Source organism: Lates calcarifer, linkage group LG12 (assembly GCF_001640805.2).
Source record: "Lates calcarifer isolate ASB-BC8 linkage group LG12, TLL_Latcal_v3, whole genome shotgun sequence".
NCBI lineage: Eukaryota > Metazoa > Chordata > Actinopteri > Centropomidae > Lates > Lates calcarifer.
This window is the reverse complement of record NC_066844.1, coordinates 21,185,594-21,208,552: the sequence shown is the minus strand read 5'-3', so window position 1 is coordinate 21,208,552 and position 22,959 is coordinate 21,185,594. Positions and strand designations below refer to the sequence as shown.

Here is a 22,959-nt window from a genome sequence, read left to right as displayed (position 1 = left end):
TCATTAATTGAGTATTTTTACATCTTCACATTTTTGTTTTGACTCAATCAAATGATCTGAAAACCTCTCTCAGTACCTGGGACACTTCAACAGTGCTTTGGCAAACATTCCAACAGATTTCAGATGAGGAGAGGTGTGCATGCTGACTGACCAGACCACTACAGATATGGTGGAGAGACGAAAACTTACAGGTTGTCTGTAGTGACAGGAAGCTGGCATATCCCTAATGTTTGAAGAGAGAAGCTCTTTGGCAATTTTCCCTCCCTGTCTGAAAGCTGCCTAATCATATCAGAGACTTCCCAGCTCACCTCTGGTCCTTCTCCATCTGTCTCCTGCCCTCAGACAGGATGTTATTATAACTCACCATCATGACATGACAGTGCTAGGGTAGGCTACATTCAAGTTCTTTAAGCTATGATGCTACGTGCCTTGGTAGTTATAATCAAACTATAAACACATCAGTTTATGGGAGCTTGAATAAACAACCCTGGACGCTGGTGTGTTCAATGGTCCATTTGTCCTTATACTGGTTCCTCCTTTCCCTCTGTCTCATCAGCTGACCGAGGATCTAATGGATCACTCATCAACAGGAAATTAGGGATCAAGTCGTTTCCCCTTTCGCACCTCACTACACCACATGCCGCCCCCGCTGACAGTATGGTGCACAGTGTAAGGATGGCGTCAAGGTCATTTGAGGGTAAATGAGAAAATAACAACGGCGTCTTGGCGAGACTCAGCTGAAAATCCACCAAACCGTCCAAGTCTTGTTATTCCTCGCACACATGTGACTCCAGGAGGAGCAGATCACATTTTAATGAGCGCTGTTATTTTAAAATGTGACAATAATCGGCGGTATTCTTACAGTAATTTAGGTGTGCTTGAGGAGCAGTTAAAAAAAACACAACTAAAGATCTCTCAGTGCGTTGCGATGTGATACGCTCTCCGGAATTACTGCACGTGTTAGCACCTCAGAATAACAATGTCAACAACACCCTCCGCAGACAGCAGCATCCTGCAGGGAAGGAATCCTAACACAACTTAGCAACCCGGGATAACATTTCTAGAGTCTAAAATGCAACAATTCAAAACATTGATGCATTTCAAACACTGCAGCAAGATATGATCAGGATGGAGAAACGCAACAGTGTCAAAGAAACAGCTGATCCTCTCTGTCTTTAGTTTCCTTAGCCCGTCATTCCAGCACCAAATTATGAGTTTGTATTAGAGCAAGGAATTTCAAACAGTAGTTGGAGCTTATGCACAGCCTGGTCTGTGCAGTTCCACCGCCTCAATAAAACGCGCCATGCATTAGATATTTAAAGGACACTTTACCTGGTAGCTCAGTATGCTCTCGGGGTCGTTGACGGGCATGCTCGTGGCCTTTAGGATTAACCTGCTCAGTCCTCGCGGGGTGTAAAGGTGAGACTTTCACCGGGTCTGATCAGCTTCTCTGCACTGTCTGAGGACGTTTTTTAAAAAAGAAGAAGAAGAAGAATAAGAAGAAGAAGAAGCGGTCACCAGTTGGCGACAGCAGCTACTTCTGTTTCTGCAGACATGTTGATTGCAAACATCCCTTTCAGATGAGGAAAACTGTTTGTAAAAAAGGACAATTTTGCCCCCCCCTCCCCGTATGTTATGGTGATATCCCGGCCGCGCTTCCAGCTCCCCTCCCTCCTGTCCTGGCTGTAGGAGCAGGATGCAGAGAGCATCGCTGCAGCTTCAGCCAATCAGAGCGCGGAGGCACACAACGGGCTGCGACGCACTGCTGCTATCCAGCACAATAAAGCCCAGACCATTATGAGCTTCCAGAGCTACTTCTCTCCATACAATGTCCAGGGACGCCGCTTGTCACGTTTCAGCTGCTGAACTGTGACCACTGTGGGCGAGCAAATGCTTCAGTTCTTTCCTTCTTTTACATTTAGTGGCCCACAACTCAATTACACTCTGCATCCAGCTATTAAGTTTAATAAAATAACTAAATATATGCAGACACATGCCACAAACCAGAAGTAACTCATGGTTACTTTACTTAACTTATTTCTTTAAAAAAGTCCAATACCAAAATTCAAAAATACTCCATTTCAAGTAAGAGTACTCCTGCATCCAATATGTCCCGTTGAAATTTAGCAAGTATTTAGTAGGATAATTGGAAATATAATTTATCCTATTAATTAATCAAACAAGACGTGAATTAGCGATTTAGTCTTCAGGAGTGAGACGTGAATGCAAAAATGAGCAATGAGTAGCCTATATAATATGGAATGGAAACAAGAACAGCGACATTACGTTTAGATGTACTGATCTATACCAAAAAGCCTTGGATGCCACCTAGTGGAGAACTAAAGCATTGCGCAAAGTAGGATGTTCGTTATAATCCATACACACGGCAGTCAACTCATATGCAAATGTCTGACAGAGTCACAATGAGTCTTCAATTACTGCAGATGGTCGCCTATGTTCAGAGAGGAAACAAACAAACAAACAAAAAAAAGAGTAACAAATCACATGTAGTGCTTTCCTCCACAATAGCCTCATCGTGAACTCAGTGGAATAAACAGGTATGAGACTGTCCACCTGCCACACACTGTCAAACACTTGATTGGATTTAGCTCAGCAGCAGGTTGACCCCCCTCAGACAGACACTTGGTCCCCACACCTGACCGAGCACCGAGCTCAGATTGCAATGAGATATGCCCACTACACACAAACGGGTGTAACGTTGTGTCGCGTCTGGTTTAATTGTTCTTGTGCATGCCTCATACACGTGTAAGCTACACCGCAACTGATAGCGTCAGATAAGTGATCCACTTTTCTTCAATGCATGGTTAAAGGTGGTAGATTTTTCATCGACCTGCGCGGCGTCTTGTTTCTCCTGGGTACTGTTGTTATGGCAACTATAAACATTATGTGGGAGCATGCATGGTTGTTATGGGAACTGTCTGCGGGAGCATGAAGGAAGCAGGACCGAGGGAGTGTATGGACAGAGTGGACGGGTCACCGGGGAGGTGACAATTAGGTTTGTATATTAATATTCAATGTAAAATCTCAGGTGTTTGTGTTTGAGATGCGTTTTGGAGATGTTTTTTTCGCATGCTGAATCGTTGTTACAGATGACAGTGGGAGTGAGTTGATCACATCCAGGGCCATTGCACCTTGGATAATCTGATTTAGTATCTACATGCATGGGTTTGTCGATGAGAAGCTATGACAGCCTCTGTCAGCTCTGTCCAGATTTAGATGCCTGCTTGACCCGATTTACATCCTTCTTCAGTAGCTACAGAGACAAAGGTGCCACGTGCCACCCTATTTATAGCAATGGCTTTCTCTGTTTATTGTTCAACCGCAGAAGAAACCATTATTACATGTTACTAGTATACAGTGAAAAGGTTTATTTGGGAATATGAATATCTATCTATCTATCTATCTATCTATCTATCTATCTATCTATCTATCTATCTAGCCTATAATATGTATAATATGCTGCTAATAACATATTTCTAGTGCCAGAGACCTGAAAACATAACACTGATCATCTGAGAGAGGAACTTGAAAAAGTAAAATGCAGCAAATGCCAGGTAAGATCAAATATACACCTGTATATTCACATACACAACATTAAAAACAGTAACTGGTTTTAATGCTATGGCTAAATATGTATACATCTATATGTCTACCTGTCTACCTGCCTATCTTATAATACATACACACACACACTGTATATACTGAATATATACAGCATGAGATCTATATATATTGTATCTACAGACCAGCCAAACTGGTTTTAATGTTGTGGCTGATCACCATATATCATTTTCAGGCACATTCTCATTCATTTTTTTCTCAGTCTTACAGTCCACAGTGGCTCCAGTGGAGGGCAGGTTACACCGCAGTGTGCCCAGCCTGCCAGCAATCAAGCCAGACAGGTTGAAAACAGCTAAAGCGTTGGTGGAGAAGGCAGTCAAGGTGATTATATGTACAAACCAGATTTCATTATACTCTGTATATTCATCACCTATCCTGTGTGGGGTAAATCTGAATTTCTTAAATTTCCTTTTCAAACCCATTCTCAGTTGAGGAAAGTGTTTTCAGTGCAAGGGCCCTACCCTGTGATCCGTGCTGCTTTATGGGCCCGAGGGTGGGTGGAACGTCGTTTGCCCCATTCGGTCCAGACAGCACCGCATTGCCATGGCGATGAGGACGAGGATGGCGATGATGGTGATGTCAGTGCTGATGTTACTGGTGAGACAAGGGGTTTAAAGTTTTTTCACCATGAATGTGTGTGTGGTTTAAGGTCCTGGGCACACAGAACAAGCAAAATATAAAATTTCTCTTTTTCAAAAAAAAAAATTCATACAGTCACAATTTTAAAAATTGTGTCAGTAATTCAATATTTTATTTATTTGTTCATCAAATGATTTAAATTAGATCTGACAGAAAGATCAGTAATATATGTAGCTGTCAAAGCTAAACATGCAGGAGCTAATGTATATGTAATTGGAGCACTAGTTAGACAGATGATGATGATGATACATGATACATTGTGTAGCACATTACAGGCTTATAACACAGACCCCTGCCCTTTATACACAACCCTGAACACACGTACACACACACACACACACACACACAAACAAAGCCACACATCCCTGTTTACTTATCTGTTTTCAGAGAGAGTGGATGAAGGCGAGAAAGAGGAGAACCGTGATGACATGTATGACCTCATGGTAAGATAACGTTCAAGTGAACCAAACAACTTGAAACTGAGACCTTACACACAATGCAACAAATGTGTGCATTACATTACTTTACTTCTGTGTCTTTTTTCCATGATGCTGTACTTTCAGGCTCAGCTGAATTGTTAACTTAATTGTTAACTCCACTTATTCCAGTCTCGCCAGGTTCGAAACGAAACAACGTATTTCTACTGGACGACACGACGGGATTACATTGACTGTCATTGTTTACGGAACGACCAAATGACCAATCACTACGCAAACGCTGGAACTTTTACCACCAAGGTCTCGTCTCTAAAGAGTTTCAAAGACTGACTAACCATGCAAATTCCTCAACTCCGACCTTAGGTCAACTAGTTCTCCCTGTCTCTTCCTATGGTTATAATTCTGTTTCTTTCAGGTGGGGCTCTGTGTGAACCTGCGCAACCTTCAGTGGTTTGATACAGCAGATCCTGATACCTTCTTCCCAAGATGCTACAGGCTTGGGGCAGAGGATGAAAAGCATGCATTCATAGGTCTGCTTCACTAAAAGCCTTTCTATCATGTGTTTAGGGTGTAAGTGGAATATGGAAAAATCATATTTGGATAAGAGATCAATGCAATAGCAAATGTAAATGGCATTAAATTGACTTGTCACTTGTTCTTTCTGCCTCTCATTCCAATTGTTCTGAAAACTAAGAGGACTTCAGGAGGACAGCTTGCACCAGCCTGCTGCAGTATGTTGTTGAGACAAGTAGATGGAGGAGAGAGGGAGAGGAGGTCAAGGAACAAAAAGCCAAAGATAGCATCTCTGAAAGTAATATAAATAAAGATGCATGATAGATTATGATAGAAAGTGCAGGACAAGGACAATGTGACCAATTCTTCTTTTTTCCACAGAGTTGGATAATGCAGAGCATCGATCTGTTGGTCCAGAAATGATCGACACAGCTCTACACGCGTGTCAAGAGTTTCTCAGTGTTTTAGAGCATGGTGACATTGATGTAACTGTGGAAACACCCCCTGCAGTGGAGGAACAACAGTGGGCAGAGTTTCTGCAAGACTACTACATGGTTGTGCAGTGAGTATGTTTTCTGGGAGCTTATGGAACAATCTCTGTTAGGTCAGACTAAATTTATCTGCAGCACCAACAGTCCAATTCAGCTTATCAAATAAATATAGGTCATTAAAAACTCACTAAAAATCAACCTAAAATGTATCTTAAAGAAAAAAAATCAGCTGAGTTCTTATAAGATGAGGTCCAGGGTGCCAAAAGCTTTATATATACAGTACATAATGTATGTATATGTTTTTAAATAGATCTCCTTAACACCATCTGGAGTTCATGTTAGGATTCAGGTTGGGGTTAAATATAGAGTCAGAGTCCAGGCACCGCTGGAATGATACATGATGCTCCAGTACCATATACAACTGTATGAACAAATACATATGCTACTGTATGCTCATATTTATAGTATAGTATTTTAGGAGTTGGTATACAAGAAAGTTATATGGCCTAAAGTGGTGTTGGGAAACAGACATCACAACTCTACCCTCAAAGGACTACTGCTTATTTTAGGTTTAAAATCTTAGCAAATAGCAAGATGACTTTCCTTTTTCATTTTCTGAGCTGCTGGTGACCTGTTGCCCAACAATTCCCATTTCACTGCATTGGACAGTATTGCCCATTAATATTATAGTATTTGTAAAATATATTAACCAGCACAATTAAAAGCCTGTCTGGAGTAGAGTACAATAATGAAATTTAATGAATCTGTAAATTAATAAACTCAATCTGCTATCTTCTTATAAAATGTCTATATGTAGTGAAGGTGCATCAATCAGGGGTAGCAGTGTGTTTGTGGAGCGCTGCCAAGCCATGTTAAGCAGACTGCAGGAGGCTTGCCCTCAGCTGGATACAGATGGACTAAACAACATCTGGATCATCAAACCAGGTGCCAAGTCAAGAGGACGAGGTGAGGCTTTCTTTCTCAGCACCACAAAACCAAAATACTGGTACTCTGATTTGAAGGCCATCTGAAATTCTGTGTTCTCTTGCTGTCAGTCATTGAATTTGTTGACAATAATGCAGTTTTGATGTGTTTCAATCAGTTTTGGTGCCTTTTTTCTTTTCCATGTCGCACCAACCACTGCCATGCAGGCATTATGTGTATGAACCGCCTGGATGAGATTTTGGCACTCGTAGACACAGACAGAGCCATAACTAAGGAGAGTAAGTGGGTGGTTCAGAAATACCTGGAACGTCCTCTGTTGGTCCATGGCACCAAGTTTGATCTCCGTCAGTGGTTCCTTGTCACTGACTGGAATCCTCTGACTGTGTGGTTCTACAGGGAGTGCTACTTGCGGTTCTCCACTCAGCCCTACTCTACAAAAACTCTGGACAGGTCAGACAGGGGTTAGACACACAAGATAAAACAAATAATATACATGTGCTTCAAACCACTCTTTTCACTTACCTTGATGGCCTTACCTTGTTCAATATTTGCTTCAGCTCAGTCCACCTGTGCAACAACTCCATCCAGAAGCACTTCCAGCCATCCCGAGACCGCCATCCAGGTGTGCCAGAGGACAATATGTGGTCCTGCTCTCAGTTTAGGGATTTTCTACAGCAGCAGGGTTGTGGGGCACAGTGGGAGTCAGTGGTGGTCCCAGGCATGCAGCAAGCAGTCGTCCGTGCCCTGCAAACAGCCCAGGACCTAGTTGAACCCCGCAAGGCAAGCTTTGAGCTCTATGGAGCAGACTTCATGTTGGGTAGAGATCTGAGGCCTTGGCTCCTGGAGATCAATGCCAGTCCGACTATGGCTTGTTCTACTGCTGTGACTGCCCGACTCTGCCCTGCAGTGCAGCTGGATACACTGAGGGTTGTACTGGACTGGAGGACTGGTGCAAGTGCTTACACAGGAGGCTTCCAGCTCATCTACAAACAGGTGGGAATACCGTGTATCTTGAGACAATGAGTTTTTATTCTGAGGGGAATTCCACTGAATAACAGATGCTATACCAAATGTATTTGTTGTTGTTTTTTTTTTACTTTATCATTCTCCCAGGCTGCAGTTGAAGTTCCTCATTATGTGGGGGTGAACCTGCTGGTGGAGGGAGCCCCCATAAGACGATCCAGACCTCTACTTAATAGGCAAACAGTTATTTCAAATGCACTTCTCACTATCCAGTTCCCCTCAGACCAGACATCTTCAGAGGAGGTTGAAACAACACATAAACCATCAGGTCAGAAACCCCATGCAGGTGCTGCTTTTCGCCATTCAGGCAAAGAGAACCGAGCTGTTGGAGAGAAAAAGAGGCAGCTTACATCAACATCTCCTAAGAGGGCGCGTGAAGGGAGAACCGACATTCAGAATACCTCTTATGCTCGCAGGTCCTGTCGCAGTCTGGTGTCTGAACAACCTTTGGTGGTGCACACAGAACCTCAAAGGAAAGCCCGACGTTTGGGTTTGAGTCTTGGTGCCAACGGGGCAACTCTAGTCCCACGGAGCCTTTCCTTTTCCCTCAGCCCCCCTCACTGTGTGCCACATGGTAAAACTCAGCCCAGTCCAGGCCATGGATCATCACACATCTCCAGATCCTTCCTTCCCCAGACAGCTTTTGAGCCCCAGCACCGGACTTCTACTCGGGTCTTTCCCTCACTCCAGGGTCCTCTCCCTACCGTGGAAGTCCTTAGCTTGCGACCAAACATTGTGACTGGAACCGTTGCCTGTCGTAATCCAAACTTGTCCTTTCATTCCAGCCTCCAGACGAATCACTTATTTATCCGTTCTCATAAGCAAAGCATGGACAAATATAAAGGAGACAGAGCAGAGGAACATAAATACTAGCGGGGTTGGGTGTTTGGACTAGTGCGTAACATTTACGGGCATCTATTGGCAGAAATTGAATATATATATATATATATATATATATATATATATATATATATATATATATATATTGTCACCTAAAAGTAATTATCGTTATGCTTTTGTTCGTTTACAATGAGCCATTAATATCTACATAACGAGCGGGGTGGCTACTATCCCACACAGTCCGCCATGTTGCCCGGCCACGTTTCGACCAGAGCGGACAAATCGAATCTAACCACACAGAGGACGATGAGGAAGACAGAAGAGTATGTGTCAGCCATTAGTTTTACAGACTAACAACTAAATACAATATCTAAATATAAACGAGCCACTTGACAGACTAGTCAATGAGGTAGTACAAGACCTCTTGTCACGTGACGGCCTCCATGACCCTCTGACACGCTTGGAAAGGGAGGGGTGAGGGGCGCATGTGTTCCATTGGCTGCAATCTGCGTTCTCACCACTAGATGTCATTAAATTCCTATTCACTGGTCCTTACATGGAAAGCAAATAGTAGAGGTGTTGAAGAGGTCAGTAACATTGTTTTCAATTTATATTTTAATGGTTTGGAGCCTCATGAGCAACGTATTCGCTTCTCATATCAGAAGTTAAACATTAAAGCTCCTATGTGTAGATTTTTTTTATGTGATTATGCAATTATTCTGATGGCATAAGATTTGTTTGCAGAAACGTAAGATAATCGTGGAGGATTACCAAGTTAGATAGTTTGAGATCTTACACATGAGGGCTTTTAAATATGCAAAAATAGGGTGAACAATATTTTTTGTAGTAGATATGAATAATGTCTTGTTTTGGATGATTGCTGGGTGAATGATTGTTATGAATATACAGTCAATGTTGTGTTCAAGTTTATATGTATAAAACAGACAATACTGACTCAATCAAACTGGTCTCCAGTGTGGTAAAAACTCAAAGGTGACTGAGCAGAAAATCATATTGGGAAATATTCACTGGTTCTATCTTTTGGGGACAAATAATTTGCCTTCAAATTATGTTGCTGACAGGTTGTAGGTATTGTAAGTCACCAGCAGGTGGCAATAAAGATTTAATAATCTAATGGTATGGTTGCAATAAAGTGTTGCTGGAGAGGGTGTAAAAGGGCAGGACAGAACAGGCAACCCTTATCTGAAAGTTCATATGTCTTCTGCAACACTAGTTTGACTTGACATTTTTGCCTTTATATTAACATAAAATCAAAATGTAAAAAATATCTTAGAAACTTAAAAATTTGTGCTGAAAGCATATTGATGCTCATGAAAAAGTTGGCCATTACTTGATCAACAGACCTTTCCTGAAGGATTTAGACACTGATACATAATTGCCACATATTTGACTAAATGGATTTAATTTATTGTTGAAATTTTTTAAATAACTGAAATAGTCTGGGTGTCTGCCTGAAGTGTGAGGCTAAAATAATAAACTACTGAAATTGGCAAACTGAAAGGTCTTTTTGTGTGGATTTTTTCCCCTTAATTGGACAGATTGACAGAAATAGACACAGACAGGACACAATGAGGGAGGGAGAGATGAGCATTACATGCAACAAAGGTCAAACCGGAGATGGTGTGGTTATATGATATGCATCTTAAACCACTTGGCCTCCAGGACCAAACTACTGAGAAATCTTAAAAGACATGATTTAATTATAAAAAAAATGTTTAACTGGCTGAAATAATGGGTAAGCTACATTTTTAAAATCAGTTTGTAAATGGCATCTCATGACATCAATAAAACAATTAAAATAAAACAAGAATAGCAATCTTTATAGAAAAAACTAATGACATTTAGGGCCATGCCATAGACTGTGGTTTGTGCAAACAAACCAAATATAGAATGCAACAACACTCCTACAGTTCAGAAATGATGGCGGAAACAATGATAATATGTGGTTTATGATGTTGCACATTGGTGCTGGATGCACTGGGCCTGAGTAGAAATGCAAATGTGTTGGTATTTGCACCATGAGATAAAGCTATGATTGTAAGCACTATGACAAAGCTGAAAAATGTGATTGCATAACACATGCTATGGTAATATGTGGTATTTGTTGTAAATTATGGTTCTATATTTTTTGATGTACTTCTGCAGTATGCAGAGTATAATGCTGGTGTACATATAAAGAGAGATTTCACAATTCTGGGCTAACTGCATTTCATATTGCATCATACAGCCAGTAAGAGGCATGGGAAACATCTCCCTGTCATGCAGATGGATCCTGATTATTGCCTCAGGAGATTATCTGAAACCGTTTACATTCATGTGTGTTTACTTGTTTTAGTGGGCACAGACGGTTAACCAGCAGGGGAGCCGGGCCACAGCTCTGCCATTACATAAGTGTTCCCTGTGATACGAATATTTTGGTGCTGTAAAAGAACTAAATCTGGACAGACTGAATTTCAATACTAGATGTTTTCACACACACTCTCCTTCTATTTCACACACATACAGACAGAGCAAATTTCCACGGGAAAAAAATACTTTATTAATACACTTATATAATGTATATCAACATTTATAGACAAAATATGTACAACAAACATCTTTCGTATAGGTCCCAAAATATAAAATCTCAAGTACCTCTTTCTATAGAAAACTAGTCTTCTGGTAGAACTTTTACATTCACTTCTCTCCTCACTCCTTTGACTCCAGTATTCAAACGTAGTACAGAGAATGAACATCTGAGATTTATCAGCTTTTCACAAGTAAAAGGCAACAGCAAGAACAAACACCAGGTTTGACTTGAGCAGAAACAGATGTTGAGTATGCAGACCAGGTCCAGCACAGTGCTACAGTATGTACACAGTTTCTGAGTACACAACGTACAATTGTCTACACTCTGCCCTCCTTCTAGCTCTCCAGATGGACAGGGTGCAGGAACAGGTATCAAAAATAGAAATGTACAAGAAGTCTATGAACAATAATTACAGAAACTCCATCTCAACTGTCTGTTTGTCAATGAAAAACAAGACTTCTCATTCAGTGTGGTCATGTGGCGGCCCATTCCTTCATCTGTTCATTGGGGTGTACCCTTACTCTTGACGGTACACACTTGAAGAAACCCTTGTGTTTTACGGTGCCAGTCATCATAGTGTCTGGTTTCGAAGGGCATTTTCAGTGACAATAATGGTGACCTACAGGACACAGGCGACGAACTTTGGGTGACAAATGACCACTAACATTTGGTGCAATTACTTTTCTAGAGTACAAAGGTGGCGTGTCTTTATCGTGACAGCTACAAGTGAGATGCATCAGTGTCATCGGCGTATATACTTTAACAGCAGCATCTAAAACATTTCTTTCTTTACATTCAACCATGTGTGTTTGTGTGTGCTTGCGTGTATGCAGGGCAGATCCAGTTTATATGATACATTTGCACTGAGTAATATCACTGAGCATTAAACATTCAACCAGAGATTTGCGTCCTCCGAGTGTGGATGGATGCTGCTCCCCCCACCCCACCCCGCCATCTCTCCTTGATCATTTCTACAAGTCCTCTCATTTGCTGTTTGACCTCCAGGCTTAGGATCAGAGGAGAGGAATGAGGATGGATTAATGGAACGGCTCAGTTCTCTTCTCCCACCTTCTACTGTTTCTGCTTCTGGGTACTAGAACAGGATCGTCTCTTCATCCGCGCTCTCATCTCTCAGTCTTTGGTTTCCACGTTGAGGGGTGGTACCTGCTTTAGTGCCTGAAGGAGGGCGGGGGAGTCCATGGGGGTCTGAGATATGGCAGGGGCTGGAGAACCTCCCCTGGGAGACAACACTAGCTGAGGTGGGGGTGGTCTTTCGCTGGATATGGCGGGTGCGGAGCCTCCCACACCAGGGTAAAGCATGGGCATGGCCCCGGGGTACCAGCATTTCTCCAGCATTGGCAGGTAGGCCGCAGCTGAGGGCGGAATGAGGTAGAAAGGCATGCAGAGGGGATGTGGAGGAGGTGGGTGGTTGGGGGACATGCTCATGTAACTGCTGTAACCACTGGAGGACGATGAAGCTGACGACTCCCCACCTGAGAGCAGCTCATCCTCGGATGACTCTACCCGGGGTCGTTTGGGGCGTGGCTCATCATCTTCCTGCTTGATGCCTGAGCTCTGCTGCTCTCCAAGCACTCGCTTCAGCTGGCTCTCCTTGCCATAGTAATCTGGGCGTCCCTGCTGCACCCCAGACTCATTCTTCTCCAGTTCCCCCCCATAGCCACTGTCTGTATCCGTGTCGCTGCCACTCTGCTCGCCGCTCGGTGGGGCATACACCCGCTGGATGACGGGCACACAGTTCCTCCCATAGCCCTCGCTGGGTTTAGGGGGTAAGCTGGTGTGCACCTCCTTGTGTGGCTGGTGCTGGTGGTAGGTGGGGATCTCTTCACGTCGGGGGCTGAGGGGGGTGCGGGGTCGGGCAGGACCTTGCAGGACCTCAGCAGCCAACTTGTGAAGGTGACTGATCATATGAGACGGTGCAAAGTCTCCATCGGTCTCATGATTGGCTAGATACTGAAGAATCTCCTTGGCACACATGTGGAAGCCAGAGCGGAACATCTCCTCTGACTTCTCCTGGCTGACAGGAGGCTGCTCTGTAAACACAACAAGAAACCACACAGTCAGAAACTGCAATCTGACATAGATGGGAGATTTTTGCTGATTTCCAGTCTCTTTTCCCAAAAGTTAAAAGTCTATTTGGGGTTACTTATTTGCCTGCAACTCCACATATTCCTGTCATTGTGCATTCATGTTGATCATTTGCATTCTGTCTGACAAAAACATCTTGTTCTGCGTGTATTATATTTGTGTGTGTGTCAGTGATCCGCAGCTCACCGATTTGCATGCCATTCTGCAGGGCGAGGATCTTCTGCTGCTGCTGCTCCAGAAGAGAGGTGAGGGCTTTCACATGCTTGAGTGTAAGCTCTAAAACCACAGCCTTCTCCAGGTGGCCCAGAGTCTGTATGAGACACTCACAGTCAGCACATCTTCACCTCTTACATAACACACAGGAACGAAGCTTAACTACACACTAACGCATAATCTGTAATGTCGCTGTGATCAGTAACAACAGCAGCAGCAACCACCAGGCAAAAATAATCATTAGGAAATGTTTATAATTATATAGGATGGTACAAATTTCATAAATAATATCCATTCTGTACTAATTGTACCATAAACACATTTATTTTCAGAATGGATTCAACTGAATTTTTACAATCCCCACTTTAAACAATGAAACATGGCTGAGGTCACATCATTAAGTAAGAGCTGTCATTCACTGGCTGCTGACGCACTCAGTGGAGAGGATGTAATACCACTGAACAGCCGCTCGATGGTGCATGCCACTCAACACAGTGATTCCCCATTTATCCACAGCGTGAACTTACCGTGAGTTTCAGGTGCTCTGGTAATAAATCTTTCAGCTGCGCGATGCACTCGTTTATCCGGTCACGCCTTTTCTTCTCAATAAGTCTGTGAGGCAGCTTGTAGGTTTCCTAAGTGTGAGAATAAACAGCAATGTTGAGGAGAGAGGGTAAATTCAGCTGATCTGAGGAGCACCACACACACACAGCACAGCTCTTGATGATCACAGGCAGTCACAGATAGGGAGGTCTCCAGGAGTTGTCATAGCAGAAATTAGGTCAGCCATTTATGGGACTACAGGACTACTACCAGCCTAATTCTTCCCCATGTACTTCACAGCCTTCAATAAAGATCTACGGTTATAAAATAACTAGTTGGCAACAAAAAATAAAAACTGACCTTGCTCTCCTCTCCTCTCTTCATTCCTCGTCTGGGTTTATAAACATACATCGGGTAATCCATCCTGAAGGAACATTAAGAGAGAAGGACAATTAGATCCAAGGCGATGGTTCCGAGACAGAATAAATTAGGTAGACCAGTGGACTAAGACAGAGGCTAGAGTCTAGAAGAGACATTTTCAAAGTGTAACTTACCCCTGCACGTCTGACAGATCCGCCTGGTGTTTAGACAGAGGGGGTGGTTGCGCGCTTGGAATTCGCTCCATTCTTTTTCTTTTTTTTTCTTTCTTTTTTTACTCCAGTTACGCAGTTAAAGTCGAGGTACTTTTCCAATGCAGTCACAAATAAACACACATTTATTTAAGCGTATTTAGAAAAAAAACCTGTAAAGCAGCAGTTTCCGAAATGCAGCAAAAATGCTTCGGAAAAAAAGGTCAAAATGTTGACTAATTTGTCATTCTATGTCACTATTCTGATTCCTGTAAAGGTTATTTCTGCTGTGAAAATTGTCTTAAGTTTATTCCTTGCGATTTCCACGCCGTGGTCCTGCCGCAGAAGAAAGGCAAACCCTCTTGGTGGCGCGTTGGGAAAGTGGGGGAGGACAGAGCGACGAGTTAAATAAACCCTCTGACTCTCAGCTCTGCCTGACCTACCTCCGTCACATGAGGCTCACGTGTTAAACGGCGCTGTATCCTCGGCGGAGGGACGGCCCACTTTCTACCGATAAGGAGCCTCAGTGGGCGGACGGCGGATGACGTCAGAGCCGAGGGAGGCGCGTGTCGGATCCCGTGTACCACCATGCTGAAGTGTATGGAAACAAGGCTGTGCGCGCCACGGCGCGGGGAACGTGCTGGCAGAGAACCAGAGTTGAACAGGCCCGGGCCAGGGGAGGTGACTGGGTACGGTACCCACTGTTAGAAAATAATAAACAACAACAACAACAACAAGAAAAAACACATATAAAGGACTGTAGTAGCCATGGGAGTATACCCTGCAGGATTATTATACAGCATAGAAATGCCACAGAACTTCAAGTGCAATGAATTAACTTTTAACTGAGTGCTTTATGACTGTTATGCGGAGGTGGGGAGGTCTTAGAAACATTACGAGCTCTGCACTTTATTAACAACAACATTATTAAACTGTTTTTATATTTCTAGTTTTATATTAAACGTGCCATTAAACGCGCAAAAACGTGCTTATTGTATTAGACAAAATATTTGAGTAACTAAATTTTATCATGTCTGCCGTTAAAACTGTAATTGGACATAGGATTAAGCTTTCAGAAATATATTAAGTCATGAACAAGCCCACTGCCAAATGGAAAGATGTTGTTAATAATAATAATAATAATAATAATAATGATAATAATCTACATGTCTGCAGAATGCAGGTGGGCTCCAAAATAAACAGTGCGGTCACGGCGAGACCACGTGCACCTGTGCGTGGATGGATGTGTGGAGTCCGTGCTTGTTGTCATGAGGCGGTGCCGGCTGTCACGTTGATCTGCTCATGGCCCCGGGAGCCTGCTGAGCGCACAGGGCACAGCCAGCCCATCCAGCTCATCCAGCACACGGCGGCTGCACCTGTCTGCTGCAGGCTATACGAACACGCATTACAACAGTAGCTACACCTTCTTTTTGATTTTGTTTAATAAATGTTCTTACTGCAAATGAAACAGTGTGTAAAGACAGGTATGTTGACATTTGCATTGCAGTTAATTGATAATTTCCCTATTAGAAACTAACTCTAATAACCCTAGGTAATGTTAGAGCTAAAACAAGAGCACAAAGACTTGGAGTCCCACATACTCATTTATCTCTACAAGAGACAGATGCTGGTGTAAAAAAATCAACAAGGTTTGATGAACACCCAACAAACTCAATTTACACGGACATTTCCATTCTCAGTAAGACCATTACATATCTGTTACAGGTTAATGACCTATAATCAAGGATAATCACCCTAATACACCATAAGTGAGCAGATGTTACATGTAAACAGGATGTGTGGCTTCATGTTTTTTGGGGTCACAATCAGCAACATACAAAACATTGAATTTATCATCAGTTCTGTCAAAATCCACAAATTGTTCCTCTGCTAGTTGAAGTCAGTCTGGATTAATGACCCCATTATGAAGCCAGGGTTTGTGAAGCTGTAAGCAATTATATCTATCACAGTAGGAATTATGGTGTGATTGGAGAAAAGCTGTAATATTTCCCCCGGCTATTTTATTTATTTATTTTTTCATTTAACCACATGTCCCTCATGACTTTGCCTGGAAACCACATTCAGCAAAATCCCTCCAATCATATGAACTCATACTTAAGATCTTTCTAGGACAAATCCACTGATTTCTTTTCAGGATAAGAACACAAAATCCATCCTCACACAGCTTACCAGCATTTTGAATATGCATTTTTAATTTGTATTTATGCATTTCTAATCACAATTAAATTTGAAATACTCTTTCAATAATTGTGCAAAATTCACTTGAGGTAAATGTAAAATGTTAAGGCTGATTTTCAGTTTTACTCTCCATGTTAATTTGAGCTTGCTCATCAGCATTATCAATCTATCTTATCTGATAGTCTGAAGTTAAGGAAAGAAAGTAACAGCTCCCGTGGTTGTTTTCATAACCTCAGATGACATCAACTCTGAAACCCTGGCTTTTCACAACACAAACTGTAAGACAACTTGATTGAACATTTTTTTCATAGTTTCATAAAAGCAAGAAAAGTTGAAGAGAAGGGTCTTCATTCTTTCTGAAAGCTTCAGAAGGCTCACATCCTATGACCATGTCAGTTGCAGTAACTAATAAGTCTGTTAGAAAATTCCTAGAGTGTAGTAAATTAAATAGAAATTGGATGCACAGCAATTACAAGACGACCATAACACAGGTCACAGTGATTTACTTATAATTAAATAACCACAACAACAACGGAAATCCCCTTGAACATAATCTGGGCAAATGTAATACAATTAAAAAACTAAATTAGATTTTTAAAAAATCCTGTCAATAGTACGTTTGTTTTAATTCAGTTGTAGATCTTGGGGAAAATACCTCTACTCAATGCTTGGGGAACTGAATAATGTTATAATGTATGTTCTTAAAACTGTATCTGGACATAGGCTTAACACATAAGCCCACCGACAAATGTAATTAAGTGTTACAATAGGCTATTTCAGTGTACATTTGTCAGGAATATATTTATAATCTAATATTGTTTTGTTTTTTGTTTTTTAACAAAATCCCAATAGAAGGCAGTTAAACCTTTTCAAAATTCTATAAATGATCCTCCTGTGCTGTGATAAAATGCAAAAAGGTAAAATTAAAGCTAAAATTGTGCAACCACACTATATACTCAACATGTTGCATATTTCCTCACACAGCGAGGGTGTAAGATTAGTGCACTTCCTCGTGCGTAGAGGACCACTGATAAGATTTCAGAGTTCATCTGCCAGTAGTACCCACATTTATTTTTTTGTGAGACTCACACATGTTCTGGTCTTTCTCTTCACTTCCACAAGGATGCAGATAGTGTTTAACACCCACCATCAGATTATTTTACACACTTGTTTATTTAAATAGACTCCAAGAATGGAATGTACAATTCAGACACAAACCATCTATTAGTATAAAAGTTCAGTTTGGTCAAGCAGCACTCCAAATTACATCTTTTAGTTCATTTTTTTTTCTCTCTCTCTCTCTCTCTCACGCTCACTCAAACACTCAGTCACTTCTTTTACAAAAGTGCCCAACCAAAAAGTAACAATCATTTTGTGTGCTACAGAAAACATCAGTGCTTTAGGACTAAATGAATGAAAGGAAGATTAAATAATTCAGTGCACAGCATAATAATAAATCTAATTCACTGTTGCTCCCAAAATCCTTTAAGTTTGGTTCTATGTGTCTAATGTGACTCCATATAAATCCAATTAGTAGGCACAACATGCAACTGGCTTTGGAGTTGAAGCAGTCACATGATTTGTTCCTTTCTCTCCAGTAGGTTCATACAAATTGTGATTCAAAGTAATAGTTAAAAATTGGTTGCATTATTTCTCTTGACAACAAGTTTCAAGGTACCCTCAAGCTTTTTCAATCTCTCTGTCCTGGAACAAGTCGAACCTTCATTTGAGATTACAAAGTATTATGAAAGTGATAAATTCTTGGCCTTATGATACAACAAAAAAAAAGAAAGAAAGAAAAAAAAAACCAACAACAACACTGTATAGGTTTTCTAACAGCATTTTAGAAACATTGGAAAACATGGTGAATTCTTCAGAGGAGTTGTCTCCCATATTTTAAATATGATAATATAATTTCAAATATAAAAGTAAATATCAGTTCCCAAAAATAGTTCAATTTTTATTTAGACATTGCATATTATTGAGTATTCCTACTGCTGTCAGACAAAAGCAAAATATTAAATAATGTGTTCAAACAAACCTTCAAATCCACGTGACCTGAGTTTGCTGGTGCAACAGTGAGGATTAAAACCTCAATACAAGGCCACTTGAGAGAAATACTCCCTCAGTGAACAATGGCTGAACTTTGGCATGCTGTCAGTGTGGTACAATGCAAAAGGCATTCGGGGTAGTAAAGCTGAAGTCAGTGTTTTCATCTCTTAAACCTACGGGACTGGCTTCTCGGGTCCCGAGGCACTTGGTGCACACTCCACCCACACATACACATCTGCACTTGAGACCGTGAGTAACATACTCAGATAACTTTCGCTTCACAGACACTCAGAAGCACGTATGTTGTAGAAACACTTATTGTAGGAGTGTCTGCTGAAGTATACAGTCAGATGTCGACCTAAATACATACTAGAGACGGACACGTTTTGGCATTCTCCTGTCTAACGTGTGGTACGCTGTCAGGAGTGCTCAGGCACTAGTGGAACCCTCCTGGTGGAACCCTCAGGCAGGCTGCTGGGGATTGATGTTCATGTGAGGGGGATGCCCGAGGAGTCCGATTCGTTGCTTCTGCTTCCTCTGCTCTGTCATCTGAGAGGAAACAAAGGCAACAGTTGAAAGTTGACATTTCCATCAGCTCTCACCTCTGTAAGCTAGCATGAATTCCTTTGACCATACTGTATTTTCAAGGTTCCCTGTGGAGTTTTTGACCAACAGCAGTGCTATAGAGCAATGTTTATATAGGAGGATGTACATAGATTTAATGTTTCTACACTTTGCTATGAAAAAAAGATTAAACAAACAAGATATAACATGCTAATGAGCAAGCTTTAGAGGTGCTGGTATGCAGATTTTGACAGAGCCAGGCAAGCTGCTTCCCTCCTGTTGCCAGTCTGCTAAGCTAAGCTAAGCTAACTGGCTGCAGCTTCATATTTAGCGTACAGACACAAGACTGGTAAAAATCTTCTCTTCTCATCTAACTTTGCAAACATGGAGCAAACAAGCCTATTTCATAAAATGTCAAACCATTCCTTTAAGAGTCCAAGGCAATAATGTGTCCCATAATAGTGACATATTAATTTTAACTTGTGTTAATCTTAGACAACTGTCAGAACATGGGTTAACAATCTAGAGCAACACTAAAAACTGAAAATAGACAACTGAGGTATCTTAGGTTGTTTGAGTCACCAGTTCCATTATGGTGATAGTACAACTGTAAGCAACCAGTCCCCAGTAACTCTTTCCATGTTATTGTTCATTATATGTAGAGGTCTTGGGTAAAAAGTGGTGTGTGGGTGGTCAGTAATGTCCCAGTGGCCGAACATAAAAAAAAAAAAACAGTCTGTGAAAACCTAATCTATTAAAATGGATGGAAAAGAGTAAGCAATCAAGGATGATGTACAACAAAATGAGGGAGTGCATGATTTGCTGTCACATGATCTACCTGCTCCTTGAGCTCAGTCAGCTGTCCAGACAGGTTGGCCACCAGCCTCATGGTCGACTCCAGCTTCTCCTGCAGGTTCCTGATTTCATTCTGCTCACCCTCTGCATCGCTGCTCACCAGTGACATGGCACGCATCCGTGGAAACCAATCCAGGTTGTGCTCCTGTGGTTGACCAAAAAATATCAACCACTGATTTATTTTTTCCACTTAATTTGGAAATTTTGAAATAGATTTACGTCACCAAAGTATCAGTGAATTTAATAGGAAGGCATTACTGTTTGGAAATGTGAACTCCAAATGACACTGATGTGTAATCTATTTTTCGGAGGAGCAACTTTACGTGCCATTATTGCTGCAGACAGAGTGCATACGGAAATCCCTGTGAAGTGACAAATGATTCATTATCATGCTTTAATCAGTTTTAGTGTTAGACCATGGCTCATGTACAGTCTTGTTTCACCGACTTCCTGTTTATCTGCACCCATCTGTCATTAAATGTGCATGACTGGCATGTCTGTCAGTTGAGATTAGAAAAGAGGAACAGATTAGTGTGCTAAGGTGTGTGTGTGTGTGTTCGGCCAGTACATGTTTACAAGTCTGACTCAGCTGCTCGATCACAGTTACTGTATCAAAACGTGACACAAAAGGAAACACCCATCACATCAGTCTTTCTTTTTTCCAGGATCAGGTATACGCCAGCAGAAAAGGGATACAACAATTCCACAGAAAGGCTTTGAAATAATGAAAGTGCAAGGGTGAAAGGTGTAAGTCATCAAGCAGTGGAGTAATAGACAAGTGTCTCTCTGCAGGATAACATGTCTTTACCCTATATATCCTCTCTAGATGATCCTGCTGTAGCTCATTGGATCACCTTTACCCCTAAGACGGTGTGGTCCAACTCATTTAAACCATTTAGAACACACAAAAGTAGACCTGCGCTGAGGTGGATGTGTGTTTTAAGGGCATGTCTGTGCTTTTTGTTTACCTTGATCATCTCAGCCACGTAGCTCTCAGGGCCCGTGTACTCGGTGGAATCTTTAACTTTTACCAGTACAATAAAGAACAGATAGTGCCACATGTTGTGCTCCTCTTTGATGTGCTCCTCAAAAGTCACTGTCTTGTTGTCAAACTTGTCCCGCTCCAGCCCTGTAGGGGAGTGATGACACACGTTATTTATGGTAAGAAGTTATACTATGGTTAAATTGGAAAAAAAGAGAAAAGGAAAAAAAGAAGAAGCTTTTATTTGACCAGTTTCTGTTTCACAACACGCTTTCGCATTGAGGGTTTTTGCAAAAATCTGAAACCTGACATTAGGGAAGAAAGCACGCCACTCTGTATGAATAAATGAATGAAAAACTGGCAACATAATGAGAAATGAGATTAGTTGTAAATTAGATAAGCTTTATTTATGCAGGAGGTTTCATTGAGGTAAAGATATTTTTGGCAAAAAGGACCTGAAAAAAGATCATAACAGTGCCAGTCAGGCACACTCAAAGAAATAAGTGTGAAATGAGGTTTGTGCTGCAGTTTATTTTACAAATAAGATGCACAGCATTGGAAAGAATTCTTCTCTAGTTCATACCTGATATGAATTAGGGCTCAGCTATCCTGTGATATGAATAGGAGAAACATTATTCTTATGGTCAATATTGGGTAAATATGGATAAATGAATGATAGAAAACAAATCATTCAAGACTGTGCCTAACATCCACACTTACAATACATTGCTTTTTAAGAAGAATTCCATGTACTTGACATGAAAAACATGACAACTGTACACAGAAAGCTAACTGAGAAAATAGATAAAAAACAGAGAAGACAATATTAGTAACAAATGGAATACAGTCGCCTCTATGCCAGTATAAATCAGGGTTCAGAACATCCACACTAAATTATAGGTTAAAGCTCCAGAAAATTGAGCATCACCCACGACAGGCTGTCAGAAGAGCGGAGCCTTGAAAGAGATGAAACAGCACATTTTTTTGTTTTGCACTGAACTGCAGACAGTAATGAAAAGAAGAGAACACCAGAGATGTGTTTGCTCTGAGGGATCTCTTTAGGTGCATTTGACAAGCAAAGCACATGCACAGTCAATTTTATTCACATACGTTCTGCTGGTCTACAAAATCATCCATTGTCTTGTGGATCTGAACAGCTCCAGAGTCCCTGATAATCCCTGACTATGACACTCCAATTTTCAGGTTTCTTTCTTTGCATTTCTGTCTTTTTTGACCATTTGTCTTGTTCAGAAACACCACTTTGGCCTTTGAGAGGAAATGTGATAATACATCTTCTCCTTTAAACTGAGCAAATAACTGGAGGTTTTTGAACTTTCACTACATGCTCTCACAATACACATCTGTTGATTGTATATAAATGGTAAAAAGAGCTTGGAGAAATGGAAATGGAGAACAGAAGAGTCAAGGATAAAACTTCCTGGGGCTTGATTTAAACATGTACCGGCTGACTCAATATTCAGACCCAAGGATGACATGTTTAGCCGTAGAAATTATTTCTTAATATGTACTGACTCAAGAAGAGAGAACTTCAACCATTTTAAAACATTCTGTTTGCTGTCTCTCATTTCACTTTTTCTGTTCGAGGCGGAAGATGCCATTTTACAGTAAGATTGAGCCTGATTCACTGAACAAAAATAAATTCAAGCTAGTGGTAAAAACCAGCCCTCCCTGTGCAGGAACTTCATAACGTAAGTCAATCACTGGCTGCAGACCCCATAGATCTAAAAACTAATAC

At 41.4% G+C, this 22,959-nt stretch overlaps 4 protein-coding genes and 1 long non-coding RNA gene across 13 annotated transcripts in view; 2 read left to right on the top strand and 3 right to left on the bottom strand.

Annotated features, from left to right (window-relative positions):
- slc4a8 (solute carrier family 4 member 8) overlaps positions 1–1,677 on the bottom strand; it is a 29,137-nt gene extending 27,460 nt beyond the window's left edge. The window contains 1 exon segment of the mRNA XM_018680575.2: positions 1,333–1,677. Within this exon segment, the coding sequence (XP_018536091.1) occupies positions 1,333–1,371 (39 nt within the window). The 5' untranslated portion in view covers positions 1,372–1,677.
- A 1,180-nt stretch (positions 1,678–2,857) lies between these two features.
- ttll3 (tubulin tyrosine ligase-like family, member 3) lies at positions 2,858–8,636 on the top strand. Of its 3 annotated transcripts, XM_051074542.1 has the most exons (14): positions 2,858–3,016; positions 3,111–3,288; positions 3,502–3,575; positions 3,845–3,963; positions 4,071–4,239; positions 4,669–4,724; positions 4,890–5,018; positions 5,134–5,248; positions 5,413–5,529; positions 5,613–5,793; positions 6,540–6,688; positions 6,874–7,117; positions 7,225–7,660; positions 7,781–8,636. In XM_051074542.1, exons 3-14 carry the CDS (start codon positions 3,560–3,562, stop codon positions 8,561–8,563), a joined length of 2,514 nt encoding a protein of 837 aa, XP_050930499.1. In that variant the 5' UTR covers positions 2,858–3,016; positions 3,111–3,288; positions 3,502–3,559; the 3' UTR covers positions 8,564–8,636. The 3 variants fall into 3 exon arrangements, with proteins under 3 accessions (XP_050930499.1, XP_018536092.1, XP_018536093.1); XM_018680576.2 differs by lacking the exon at positions 3,111–3,288; XM_018680577.2 differs by lacking the exons at positions 3,111–3,288; positions 4,890–5,018.
- Positions 8,637–11,066: 2,430 nt separating this feature from the next.
- LOC108885992 (class E basic helix-loop-helix protein 40) lies at positions 11,067–14,985 on the bottom strand. The gene is made up of 5 exons (XM_018680579.1): positions 14,537–14,985; positions 14,343–14,406; positions 13,967–14,074; positions 13,413–13,536; positions 11,067–13,171 (listed from the first exon to the last, which is right to left on the bottom strand). The coding sequence occupies exons 1-5, from the start codon at positions 14,605–14,607 to the stop codon at positions 12,252–12,254; spliced, it is 1,287 nt and encodes a 428-aa protein (XP_018536095.1). The 5' UTR covers positions 14,608–14,985; the 3' UTR covers positions 11,067–12,251.
- A 145-nt stretch (positions 14,986–15,130) lies between these two features.
- LOC127143123 (uncharacterized) lies at positions 15,131–16,286 on the top strand. Its single transcript, XR_007814323.1, has 2 exons — positions 15,131–15,240; positions 15,728–16,286. It is a non-coding gene; the product is annotated as an uncharacterized LOC127143123 (long non-coding RNA).
- A 1,618-nt stretch (positions 16,287–17,904) lies between these two features.
- The window catches only part of LOC108885988 (inositol 1,4,5-trisphosphate receptor type 1), a 66,271-nt gene continuing 61,216 nt past the window's right edge, over positions 17,905–22,959 (bottom strand). For all 7 annotated transcript variants that reach the window (XM_018680567.2, XM_018680568.2, XM_018680570.2 and 4 more), the window contains 3 exons: positions 21,190–21,350; positions 20,205–20,366; positions 17,905–19,351 (listed from right to left, as the gene is read on the bottom strand). In XM_018680567.2, coding sequence (XP_018536083.1) covers positions 19,265–19,351; positions 20,205–20,366; positions 21,190–21,350 — 410 coding nt within the window. In that variant the 3' untranslated portion in view covers positions 17,905–19,264. The remainder of the gene's footprint in view (positions 19,352–20,204; positions 20,367–21,189; positions 21,351–22,959) is intronic.